General features: G+C 45.2%; 1 protein-coding gene across 1 annotated transcript; it reads right to left on the minus strand.

Annotated features, from left to right (window-relative positions):
* Positions 1-4,468: 4,468 nt before the first annotated feature.
* On the minus strand, positions 4,469-12,143 carry EDN1 (endothelin 1). Its single transcript, XM_028737723.2, has 5 exons — positions 11,695-12,143; positions 9,717-9,879; positions 7,897-8,043; positions 7,108-7,221; positions 4,469-5,964 (listed from the first exon to the last, which is right to left on the minus strand). Exons 1-5 carry the CDS (start codon positions 11,744-11,746, stop codon positions 5,823-5,825), a joined length of 618 nt encoding a protein of 205 aa, XP_028593556.2. The 5' UTR covers positions 11,747-12,143; the 3' UTR covers positions 4,469-5,822.
* Between the last annotated feature and the right edge of the window lie 1,766 nt (positions 12,144-13,909).

Raw genomic sequence — 13,909 nt, forward strand, 5'->3', positions numbered from 1 at the left:
ACACGGAACGCCGTTTACCTTCCCGCTGGTAAGCGGTCCCTATTTATCTACTTGCACCCGGGAGTGCTTTCGAACTGCTAGGTTGGCAGGCGCTGGGACCAAACGGCGGGAGCGCACCCCGCCGCGGGGATTCGAACCGCCGACCATGCGATCGGCAAGTCCTAGGCACTGAGGTTTTACCCACAGCGCCACCCGCGTCCCTGGTAGTAGAGGGTAGGGGGAACAAAAGGGGCAAAGCATAGGGGATGAAGCTTTATCCTATGCTACATTTCTGTACCAGAAACAACAGAATATTTAAAACCAATTCCCCCTCCCTGCCTCAGCAGCTGAAACATATTTTCTCTCTTGGTTTTGATGGACTTAATTTTCAAGTAGGCATAGGGTTATTTGAATAGCTATATTAAGATTTAATTTGTATGAGAAAAGTGCCTTTCCTCCAACAATTTTATACATGAAACAGGACTGATTCTACCATGAGGAAAACACCTCTTAGGTAGCAAATCGTCAATTATTTAGTTTTACTTGTTTTTACCAAAGGTGTGCTGCTTTAATTTTCCATCTCAAGCATCAAATCCCCTGAGCTAGCTTCGAATGAACACCACACATAGAGTTAGTAATTTCGAGAACTGTTGGCCAATTAAATAATTTTAGCTGATTAATCATCGGGCCTAACTTAATTCAAATCACTTTATTACATTCAGATGTGTTTCCATATTACCAAAATCCAAAATAAGTGGAGGAGGATGGGGTTTAGATCCTGGAGGAAGTGTAAAATAATCTACACAATGTAATAAACAAGAGGTACCACACATTGTTACCTGTCCTTAATGTTTTCTTTCTTCATTTCCTAAATAGAACAGCAACCCACAGCCCAATTCCAGACACAAATGTATCCCAACAGCTCAGCAGTTTCTCTAGTGAGCCAACTTGTTTTGGAGGGGAAATTGTATGACAAAAGCTGCTAGGCTGAGCAGTTTACGGTGCAGCAGACCTCTGAATGAGCCAAGAGATTCCTGGTTTAGCCACTGGCAAATCCCCAGTGCTGGTTTACACCTATATAACTTGGTTATCCTATCTCGGCCAGACCTGGCTAATTCAAGGCTGGCGTAAATCCCCCAAAAGGGGTGAGATGTGGCCAGGAATGGAGGATTTAAGATGGATATGCAGTCATGTGACCTGCAAAAAATGGTAGTGAGTTAAACTATTTTAAAGACTTGATTTCCCTCTGACAGGGTTGGGCCTCCTCAGCAGCAGCCTTGCTCCTGAATGGGATTTAGGTCTAACATAACTGTATGCTGGCTTAATTTCCACCAGCTTACTTTCCACCAGTTTCTTATGCACAATTGCTCCCTTAGGTGATTAATCCTCAATTTAAACTCTTTGCAGCCTTAGAATTTACCAAAATAAAAAGGTAATTAGGTAATTGTAACATAGCAACAGGTTTTCCTTTTTTAAAAATGTATGCACAACTCGTTTTGGGTTTAAGTCTAAAGTGTTTTTTGAAAAATTCCATTGATGGAGCTAACCATTAAACAAAGCCATATATGGCGTTAATATTGGTTTTTCCAGGAACATGACTCAAGATTTTCTTTTTAGATGGGAAAATGCCAGTTGACCTATCTTTGTTTTTGTTATATAAGTGTTTATCAGCCTCATTCTGTGCACGTTTGGAGGAGGAATGGCTACATTCAGGGAGGAGGGGGGGAGTCAGCTATAAAAAGAAACAGATTAACAAGAAAACTATTAATAGTGTCATGACATTGATGATGTCAACCTAGGAGCACACCCATCTCCCCTCATCTCCCCTTAGAGTACACCCATCTCCCCTCACAGAAACAAGAAAAATAAAGATTGTCAAGGATGCACTTATTCACTATAGTAGTAAACACATGGCATTTTCTTTATGACTTGGAGGGAAGATTTTGCTGGACTGAGTCAACTGCAATTTAGGAACATCCAGTGCTTTATTTTTTTAAAGTTTAGGGGTATAGTGGTACCTCGGGTTAAGTGCTTAATTCATTCTGGAGGTCCGTTCTTAACCTGAAACCGTTCTTAACCTGAAGCACCACTTTAGCTAATGGGGCCTCCCGCTGCCACCGCACCGCCGGAGCACAATTTCTGTTCTCATCCTGAAGCAAAGTTCTTAACCTGAGGTAATATTTCTGGGTTAGCGGAGTCTGTAACCTGAAGCGCATGCAGCCTGAAGCATATGTAACCCGAGGTACCACTGTACTCTCATTTTCCTACTCATGTTGAAATACTGCCCCTCAATGAGGCCAAACTTAGATTCACAAAATGTTTAGGGGTGTGCGTACCCCTGCGTCCCCCCAGAAAAGAAAAGCACTGGGAACATCACAAGAGAATGACATGGGTCACGCCGCATCATAATTTGGATTACTCCAACTTTGTCTGGATAAATTAAGCCCAAATTCTGTCAAACCAGTGTAAAACAGCACCAATAATTTCGTGAGCTAGACGCAGCCTCACCTAAACGCATCCCAAATCTCACCTGAATTGCATTTGGATTGCTGGCAAATGTCGGGGTAATGGAAGAAGGGAATGAAGAGCAGGGGGCAAACTCTGTCAGGTGCAGCTTCTCCCTTCACCACAGCGCTGTGGTGAGGAAAGCCTCTCCTGCTGAAATGGCCCATGAGATAGTAGAGAGAAAGTTGTCAAGGTCTGTGCCTCCTTTCCTTCCTCAGCAGCTTCTAGTCCCCTGCTAGGCTGTTCACTTGCTTCACCTCATGGAGCATCAACTTCCTGCCTTCCTCTTCTGCCTTTAGGCCCTGAAGCCTTTCCCAGACTGCAGGTGTAATGGTGAGAAAGGCCGCACCTGTTTGAATTCTGACCTTCAAGGGGCTGTGAAAGGAGAAAAAGGAGGGAAAGCAAGAATGCAGAAAAAGAGAGGAGGGAATCCTTGGGGAAGGGTCTTAGCTCAGCGACAGAGCATCTGTTTTGCATGTGGAAGGTTCCGGGTTCAAGTTCCAGCATCTCTAAGACTGGGAATTCCCTGTCAGAAATTCTGGAGAGCTGTTGCCAGTCAGAGTAGGCAACGCTGACCTAGAAGGGTCAATGGTTAGACTCCACTTCAGCCAACTTCCTCTGTGCAGCTCCCTGTCACTGGCGACGCGAATGGGTGGGGAGGCAGGCAGTTGTGCGCTGCAGCCCAGCAGATTGTTATTTGTATTTATTTATTTGAGAAAAATGTATATTCTGCTTACTTGAAAGTAGAGACATCGTAAGCAGTTTACAAAGGACAAGCTCAAATGTTTGTTTAAAATAAAATACTGATAAAAGCGAATGTTAAAAATAAGTTAAATATATATAAAATCAGCCATTTTAAAAGCAATTGTATCTAATACAATTTAAGTATGTTAAAATCACATGCCCAGGTAGGCCTACTGAAAGAAAAAGTTTTTAACTGAGCACCAGAAACAATACAGCAAAAGCTTCTGTCTAATAATCTCTGCAGGTTGATTCTGGGTTTTGGATTCCACAGAAAGATAGGGCAAACATGCTGGTTATTTCTATACTTAAATTTTGCATATATGTTTTTGAAGCCCATTTGTTTGTATTTATTTGTTATTTTAGAGGTAAGGTCGGTTGCTGAAAAGGAAGAGTGGGTCAACGGAGGAGCTTCCTGCTCCCAAAAGAGGTCACTAAATCCAGAGATAGCTAGAGGAACTGTAACTGAAAACCTTTTAAAATTATATTTTTGTAACAATAATAAAAGGGATCTTTTAATTTTTAGAACTAAAAATACTGAATCTTGCACCGTAATTAACGGTAATTGAAGGCACAGGTTAATCAAAGGCTGGGCTGCAACTCTCCGACAGACAGGGATGTTGGGAGTTCAATAATGTTGAATGTTCATCAATAATGTTGGGAGTTCATCTTTGCATTATTGCCCTGGTATCGTTGGAAATACACTAGCTTGGAAAGTAGGACTGAGCAAGAGAACCCAATAACATTGATTCTGCTGATAATTTGTATTACAGACTGATGTTAAGTACAGACAAAAGGTAGTATCAACCAATAATTTCTATTGGTTTAGAGGAGTGGGGAACCTTTAGCTCGCCAGATGTTGTTAGACTACAACTCCCATCATCCCTGACCATTGGGCCACACTATCTGGGACTGTTAGGAGTTGTAGTCCAGCAACACCTAAGGTTCCAGCCCTAGTTTAGAAAAAAGAGAAATGACCTGAAAATAACTCAACACTTCTGTGTTGTGAAAAGTTTGCCTGTTTTTCTACACAAACTGCTGTTAAAGGCATAAGAACATCCCACACTATCTGCCCCACCCACACCCGGGTCATTGCCAAGCCTCCCAATTCTTGACACAGAGCAAAGGTTTTGTTATTAAGAGAAGTGGGATATACAATATACAAAATACTGTGTCCCTCAACTCCTGGAATGAATCTTGTAGCGTCTAATGAAGCTAAATCACCACCATGAAGAAAGTCCAATGCAGTAGTTAAAAATATTTATTTCTTATATGTTTACCTTAACAGACATAAGGCATTTCCCCTAATTTCATACAGAAATACATAAGACATGCATAGACCAATATGGCCTGTTTCAATGAATATTCAACATGGTAAATATAATGTCAGTTTCATGAATATAAATACAATATATAGATTAAAAAATATGCCACATCATACAAAATTACAATCCAGACCTTATTCAGCGAATTGTCTTATAAACCCACTGCTATGAACATCCACTGCTTTTTTGTCTTATTTTTAAGCCACCTGCTGCCATACAGACTTTCATTTCAAGAGATCGTGCCAATGCAGCATCTACCTCTTATTAGGATATTTGTTATCTGCATCTCCACATTACACTAAATGCTGTCAGATCTCCTCTTGCACTGAGTGTTCATGCAGTTTATTGTGTTAAGCTAAACTTCATTTCTGCCAAGCTCGTGCACATCAATCCCAAGCTTGCTTATCTGAGGCTGCAATCGTATACACACTTACCAGGGAGCAAGTCCCATTGAACTCAATAGGAGTTGCTTCCAAGTTAAGACACAGGATTGCACTGCAAAAGCAGAAAGGCAGTGAGATCTACTTCCCAGGAATCTGTGCTGTCTTTAGGATGGGGCCTGTTAGTTTCTTTCCTTTGTTAGCACAGAGTGTAGAAGACCATTTTTATCCGCAGCCTTGAAAGTTCAGAGCTACAAAATGGCGAGCTACTGGCATTTATGAATGATTAAAAAATAAGAGGTTGTAACAGATGCTTGAAGGTCACACAAAAAAGTTTTAACAATACTTTGGCAAGAGTGCAACATAAGAGCATTTGAGGTAGAGTTGTTATGTAGGATGTGTGTCCTGATCAAAGTAGCACAGTCATTTTCCATTTTAATTTAAGTCAAAACGATGCAAGTCTTCTCTTTCAGATCTTGACCTCTTCATTTCTGATCTTCCTGATCCCAAAAGAGCTTGCATTATATGTTAAGAGAAGCCTGCCAAACCATATAAGATCACTGCTTCAATTTTACCCTCTCTTAAGAAATGGGGCCCAGATTTGCCCTTTCTTCATCTGACAGCCCACCGAAAAAGAAAACCAGTTGAAGGGATGCTTTCTGACCCAACCCATTCAATGGAATTCCAAGAAGATGGCAGTATTTAACTGCTTTGTCATCTGTCCAAAGGGAAGATTTATTTGGGCCCTCCTCTACTTTCAGAGAGTTAATATTTAGAACAACACTCCTTGATCTTTTCCTGGAGTGGAATGTTAAGAAGTCAAAACAGAGCTTCAGCAATGCTTTGTCAGTAATTCGTGATGACTCGAGGATTAGGGTTGGTGATCTTTCCACTAAGACGTCGTCTTCAGGCTTTCCCAAATATTTTGCTTTTGATATGTTCGGTTATGCTTCATCTGCTTTGGTTTGTGCAGCCTGCTCTTCAGTTTGGCAATATTAAAAGACGCTTTGATACTATTACCGATGGCATCCAACCTGCAGAAACAAGAAACCATTAAATAAATCGAGAGACCATACATTCTGATCTTCCTATTCACATGTAACCCAGATTGTATAGATACATAGCAATTCTGCTCCTTTTTCCTTCCCACCTTTTGAGATGCTCAACGAAACACACATCCACATACTCCTATACCAGGGCTTCCCAAACTTGGGTCTCCAGCTGTTTTTGGACTACAACTCCCATCATCCCTAGCTAGCGGGACTAGTGGTCAGGGGTGATGGGAACTGTAGTCCAAAAGCAGCTGGAGACCCATTTGGGAAAAACCTGTCCTATACTATTTCAAGTTGATTCAATATAACCCTAAAGGTCTGCCATATTTTATGGCAGGGAGCAAAGGGATGGTAGAACTCTCACCTACTAAATCCCTGTGTCAGTCTGCTATTAAAAGCAGCAGCAGTTTCAAAAAGGAAGAATGACAACTAACCCACATTGCACCTCAATTTTTATTATGAGAATCTGCCTCCATGTACATTAAATGGTGTATATGCCGTATATTTTGGTGTCCATACGTGGAACTCTTTTTGCAGTCATCCACAGCCAGGATTTAATTTATTGTGAGGACTGCATAGGCATGATTTCTCCCCTGAAGAGACTTAGCACTTTGAAGTGCCAAACCCATTTTGGAAGCAGGATATTTACATAAATTTATTAAATGGGATTACTTTCTGCAAGATAATGCTCAACATTAATCACAAAAGTAAGAGATCAATATGCTTCAGGTAAAGTTAAAAGGGGGGGGAACACCCTTTAGGGTCACTGCCAGTCTCGTCTGTGAGAAAACTTATTTCAGGCACCATATTTGGTGCTTAATTAGATGCTTGCATATGAGCAAAATACATCTGCCAAGTCAGCCTAAAGGCAATTCAACTGAATGCAAATCTATCCGATCCAAGGTCCTGTTCCTAACACTTCCTGGTTTCCATGAAGCAGTCTGTTCCATACAATGAAGAAACTGTGTAGGTAACAGTTGTGGTGCAAAGATTCTACCACAGCTACCAAAAGGCTTCACTTTTCCCAGATTTTTTTAAGAGAACTAAACACAGCTTATACCCTATTGCACAGACATTTCTTTCACTCAACGCTTTCCCCCACAGGGTACCAAATAACAAACTCACCTTCTCATTTTCTTGCTGTTAGCCAGTTGTCTGAACGCACATTTCAATCCAAGCCCTTTGCAACCTCTATCTTTATGAAGATTTCTCCAGCCTTTCTCTGTGGTGGACTGAGTCCTGTTTATATTTTTAAAAGGAAAGAGCGAAAAAGGTGCAGCTATGAGAACATTTGCATGATTTACATATCATGAACAATTACATTTCTTTGTTTACCCTAGCTTTTCTCCATACTTGTCAACACTCCAATTTTAACTAGACAAGAACCTAACAGGTATGCTGGACTAAGAGACCAAACATCACTAATGAGTTTCATGGCTGAATGGAGATTTGAATCTTACAGCATGTGAGTCCAACACTCTATATACCACTCTGGTTCTTTGACTACACTTAAACTTTTTTTTTTTAAATTGTGGCCTTTTACACACAAACAGATTTACTCATGTATAGTATACTTATCCTAGTACAGTAATACTTCCACGAATGTCCGCTTCGTTTAGCGTCCATTCTGGCGAACGTCCGCAGCAAACCCAGAAGTACCGGAACAGGTTCCTTCCGGGTCTGCCGCTCATGCATGCGCAGAAGTGCTAAATCGTGCTTCGTGCATGCACAGAAGCACAAACCACTTCGTGCGCAGACGCGACGCTTAGCCCTGCATCCTTTTCGGCTAGCGGCCGGAGCTCCGGAACGAATCCCAGTCGCAAAACAAGGTACAACTGTATCTAATAAACTGGAACCTAGCACTCAAGTTCACTACAGCACAGGTGAAAGAGGACAGAACAAACCAAAACGTACCAGTGTTCTTTTCCAGTCTCGCAGAAGCTTGTGCACTTCTTGTCTTTTAGGTTAGCACACTGGCATCTTCCATGTCTTCCAAGAGGTAAATCTTCCAGTGACCGCCTTGATCGAGAAGGACTCCCAAGCCCATATGGCACAATTCGCCTATCATTGGAGGGAGGGGAGAGAGAGAGAAGAGGGAGAGAACTGTTTAATTTCACTCACAGAAATAACAGGAGCATTGATTTAAAAGACCTCTGGCTACCCCAAAGGTTGAAACTCACGTTTGCTAATGACTTCTAACACACATTTGCATAGGCTGGTGGAAAAAGCAACACCAGTTTGCATTTTAGCAAATGTTAGCTGCCACAACTGAAACTTGAGGGAACCCATATGTAGGCTGACTTCTAGAGCCACTTGACAAATTTCGTTTTCAGGAGCACAATAGTGTGTGACCAAGACAAATTGATGTTTGCAAACGCTGGCATCAAATATGTACACTTGTCAAGGAGACGTCCCTACTTGAAGACAAAACCCAAGTTTGCTTCTGCACACTGTGCGAAACGTGTTAAAATTCAGAATTCATTGTGCTGCGTGAGATGTGTTAAAATTCAAGATTCGTTATGCATCTTCATCAGCATGCAATGAGCTCTCTCCCAATTCAAAATACAAATAAGTTGCACCATTCATGTCTATTTAGCAATGAAGCCCTCCTTCCAATTATTACACTATTAAGGCAACTAATTAAAATGCTATTGGTGATGTTAGTGCCAGATGGTGGTTTTTAAAGATACATTTCAGCGCACTTATCAATGGTGCTTTTTAATTATACAACACAATTCTTTGGACAAGAGCATTCCTGGCCTTTCTTTGCTAATCTCTAATGGTGATTAACCATGGTCCTTCCACACATTATGCTGAGCCAGCAAGGAGCCACAGAAAGAATTTTTGACTAGATTCTGTCTTAGCGGAATGTGCTAAAGATATTCCTCCCCCTCCCTTCTTGGCTACAATCCAGTAACAAATTTCAGTCTAACACTGCAAATTATTTTGTTTCTGGGCGAATCAACTCTTTTACCTTACCCCAATGCACACACAATCCCGAAACAAAACAATTTAACTGGCTTTAACTTTTTAGCCATTAAGCAGCCTAGTACAAATTCATTTCAGAAGGACTTAAAATTTGTTTAGGACCAGAATAGCATGAAAAGCTGGAGTTAGTAAGCATGTTTATTCAGAAGCAAACCTTGTTTCATATAATGAGCCACTACTCTCCTGGAAGTAAAATGCAACCCTCAGCATTCTTCATGTTACTTCAAGTCTTCTTCTGTCATTAAGAAGCGTCCTAGAATATCCTAGGATGCACCTATAAAGCTACTTAAATCCCACTGGTTTCAGGGATTACAATCGCAACCATTAAGGCTGCAATCCTACACACCTACTTGGGAGTAAGCCCTTTTGGACTTTGCCAGAGTTACATCTGAATCCACTAAAGGTACTATTAGTGAAGTGATACTTTCAGAAAGCAATGCCTTGATTTGTACTTTTATTGCACCAACGTGAAATGCTTTGGTGCTTAATTGCTTTAAAAATACATATATATTTTTTCCGGCTAGCACTATGCAAAGTCTAAGATACACTTAGCCTTCCGCTTGGTACCAGACTGGTGCTGTGATTATGGCCCAGAGAGAGCACCAGACAGATGAGCTGAGGTGGTTACTTTAAAGGAGGAATTAGCAGGCTAATTATGCCACAACCGCAAGCAGCAACCTCGCCGCGATAATAATAATAAAAAAACTGCATTAATGGCTTAGTTCCAAGGAGGAGGCAGTACTCACTCGGGAGTGTTGATCCAGATGATGTCCAGGTGGCAGAAATAGACACACTCCTTATCCATCAGGGAAGAGCAGGAGCAGCGCTTGGACCTGCGCAGCGGCCAGGGGGCGCTCGAAGGCTGCCTTTGGGCACTCTCGGAGGCGCCGAGCTCCGCGTCTGCAGCAGCTGCAGGAGAGAGAAAGAGCAGCGCTTGAGCGGCGCTTGTGCAAAGGGGAAAGAAGCCACGAGACAGGCAGGCGCTCCTATCGGAGCTTGGCCGGGAGGGAAGGCGCGCTATTCGGAAAGGAGACGGGAGCAGCTGCCATGCCTGCAGGCAGCGCGGCTCGCAGGAGACGCTCAGGGCAGCGCAAGGTTTATCAGGGACACGCGGCGATCGTCGTTACCGGGGAACTTTCTCCACGTGGCTGTTAATAAAGACGCAGCTTTTTTGGCTGACGTTATTGATCCGAGGCAGCAGAGGAAGGGGAAATCTAAGGGGGACGGAGCGCAAGGGCTTTTAAACCGGAGTGCTTCTGTTTTATGGCGCCATGCAAGCAGCTGATGAGTCTTAAATCCATTTTCACACATGGTTGGAGGAACCGCAGAGCCGGAGCGGTGGCTGCCTTGGTGATGCCCTCCGAGGGGGGCCTTCGACCCAGTTCATCACCCCTCCACTCCACTCCACCTCGCTTTCCCTCAACTCCTGATCCTGCGTGACATAGGAACCAACTCCTAGGGGCCGAGGTCCCTTCGCCTCCCCAATAAAGTATTTGAGGGGGTCGCTAGCGCCCGCCCCAGTTGATGGGCATTGCCATTCAAGTGCTGAGTGCGTGTGGCTTCTTGTGGAGGATCCTGCGGGACAAGGCTTACCTGCCCCCCCCCCAATATTTTAAGTTGGCACCTCTGGAAAATTCGTAACCTAGCCTACTGGGAAGCTACCCTTGTATTCAGTGGGGGCTTATTCCCCAGTCTAGGGAGGGTAGCTCGACTTCTTGAATTCATACAATCGCAACGAGCTCCATTAAATAGGCGAATCCAGAGTCCCTGCGCTTATTCTGAAGATGCTCACTAAGAGGGAAAATGCGATCCTGAGCATCTTTCGAATAATGTTTGTGAAGGGTAGGTATAGGTATGCTACGGAGGCTAAAACGGAGCCAGTAACAGATCAGGTAAGGCAATTTGCGATTTCTAGGCAATGGACGGGCTAGTTGTACCTTTTTATTATTAGGGTTTACATCCGAGTAGGCAGGGGCAGGGGCAGGCCGCTTGTAATTCTCACCGGCGGCGGGCGCCCCCCCCCCAACTGCTCCGCATGTGGAGTTTGTGGGTGTCTTTAGCGTGCCAAAGTCTGTTCAAAGGAATGGGGTTTTGGGGAGCACTTTTGGGGAGCAAAGGAGTGCGGTAAAACCAGGATGCCCTTAGTCCGAAATCCCATCCAGGTTACCTCCCTGGGCTCAACATGTCAATGCAGAATTATTCGTAGAGATTAAACGAGGTCGAGAAAATCCGCTCGAAGGGATGAGACGCGGCATATAAAAGAAAAAACCCTTTAAATAATCGAACTTTCCTAACCACAAAACCAGTAGCGGCAGAATACTCGTTTACTCTGTGTGTGGTGCACATGCCACCAAACATTTATCCGCCATAAGATCGCGTTAACTCTCAGAGGGAGGAATCTGGTTTAAAACCAGCCACTCCGGGTTAACGGCCTTGTGGATCGCAGCCGAGGCGCTCCTTAACACCTTGGCAGCAAGCGAAGCGAAGAAACCAGCGCTCAGGTAGAAGAGAGTTTCAGGCCAGTGACCTCAGAGCCTTATCACTCTTCCTCGGCTGGACGCAGTCTACCAGCAAAAGTACACTCTTGACCTAGGCACGCTTGCAGTGGGAACTTGGAAAAACGGGAGTGGAGGGGGTAGGAGTAGCATGCATTATCACTCTCTCTCCCCCCCCCCGGGGGGGGTGTAAAAAAAGAAAGAAAGCGCAGCGGATTCCTCAGCTTACCTGTGTGGCTGATCACAAAGAGCAAGGGAAGGATCAGTCGCGTGTAATCCATTCCGACGACTCTTCTGGTAAACCCAAGGCAAGCGAATGGAACTCCCCCTTTAAACCCCGTTTGCTCCCGCAGCAGGTTGCAGGTAGTAGCCGAGCGACTGTGCTTGCTCGCCAAGGATCCAAGGAAGACGAAAGGACTCCGCAATCCGCTAGGCAGCAGTGAGGCTGCGTCTCCGTGTTGCAGCGAGGCTCCCTGCGAGCTTCTGCCCGCGCTGGCTCTCGGCGGCTCCTTTTATACCGCTCCCCTACAGAGCGGAGTAAACAGCGCTCCTACTTTATTTTATCCCGAGACAATGTTATTGTGTCATTAGTCACCGAGAGGCAACGTGCAGAGCGAGATAAGGGCAGGCTCGGGAGGAAATCGCTGCGAGCTTCTGAGGCAGACGCCGTCTGGCAAGGCAGGGGCAGGGTTGCACAGGAAAATAAATACCCGGAGCAGACCTTTCGGAAAGACCGAAATCCCGCGGGCCAAGGGCGCCTCCAGCGCGCGGCCGCCAGGGGGCGCACCGTCGCGGCCTCTGCTGCGCCTGGGGGGCTTTGGCCCGCTGCCCGCGCTTGGAAACGGCAGTGGGGTTTCTTTCGGGTCAGGTTTTAAAAGGCGGGAGGAGAGGGAGGCGGCCACGGGAAATCGCCCCCCCCCCCAATATATGCAAAAGACAGCGATGGTTTCCTACCTTCAATTCTGTGCGTGAGTTAGCATTTATTCAGCGGCGGGGAGGGGTTTCACTGCGGGGTCCCTCGAGATATTTCTGGACTCCCATCACCCCTGACCATTGGCCATGCTGGCTGAGGCTGGTGGGGACCAGCAACACCTGGAAGGCCCACCCCACCCCCTGCGTTCAGTAAAGGTAAAGGGACCCCTGACCATTAGGTCCAGTCGTGGCCGACTCTGGGGTTGCGGCGCTCATCTCGCTTTATTGGCCGAGGGAGCCGGTGTACAGCTTCCGGGTCATGTGGCCAGCATGACTAAGCCGCTTCTGGCGAACCAGAGCAGCGCACGGAAACACCGTTTACCTTCCCGCCAGAGCGGTACCTATTTATCTACTTGCACTTTGCCGTGCTTTTGAACTGCAAGGTTGGCAGGAGCAGGGACCGAGCAATGGGAGCTCACCCCGTCACGAGGATTCGAACCGCCGACCTTCTGATCAGCAAGTCCTAGGCTCTGTGGTTTAACCCACAGCGCTACCCACGTTAACATTCACAGCTTGCATGGCAGCCTTGAAACGGGAGGAGGGACCTGTGGCCAGTCCTACTGCTATCATGACCAGTGGTCAGAGATTATGGGAGTTGGGCTCATGCAACCTCTGGCAAGCCACAGGTTCCCTGCGTTTTTAGGTCATTTCAAGGCTCCAGGTCTACGCATTGCAAGCGTGCCTGGGAGTATACAGTTGGATAGTGAAATAAGAACTTTTCATGGATAAAAAAAAAATAATCTTCCCAGATCAGACAAAAGCTCCATCCAGTCTGGCGCCCTGTTTTCGTCAGTCGCCAAGCAGCTACCCTTGGAAACTCGCAAGAAGGATACAGAGAGGGAGCTATCTTGTCTTGGCTCCAGCATGTAGCAATCCGAGTGACACGGCCTCTGAGTACAGACGGCGATAGTTCCATTTTTAGCTAGCATGGCAAGGGGGGTGGGGTCTAATCCCTGTGGATTTGTCTAATCGCCTTTTAGCAACCAACTACCCCAGCTACCACCACTGCAGTTTGTCGTCATGAACTCATAGAATCGCAGAATTGTAGAGTTGGGAGGGACCATGAGGGTCATCTAGTCCAACCCCCAGCAATGCAGGAATCTTGTGTCCAACGTGGGGCTCGAACCCACAACCCTGAGATTAAGAGCCTCATGCTCTACCACCGGAGCTATCCCAGATCCATAAACTTAACTATGCCTGGTGTGTGTGGTGTACTTCCTTTTGTTCATTCTGCAAGCAATTTTTTTTGTAAAGAAGGAATGAGATGGAGGTAGCAACTGCCCCGTTTTATATGTGTATTCGAGACCAGAGTGTATTAACTCCAAGGCCTTTATAACAGGTGTGGTTCACCTGTGGCTCTTCAGGTGTTACTGGACTCCAGCTCTCTGCAGCCCCAGCCAGTGGTTTCAACAACCATGCGAGTTGTTGGGAGGATGGGGGGGGGAAGGTTCCCCCAGTTCTCGTATATTGCA

The sequence above is a fragment of the Podarcis muralis genome, chromosome 8 (assembly GCF_964188315.1).
Source record: "Podarcis muralis chromosome 8, rPodMur119.hap1.1, whole genome shotgun sequence".
Lineage (NCBI taxonomy): Eukaryota > Metazoa > Chordata > Lepidosauria > Squamata > Lacertidae > Podarcis > Podarcis muralis.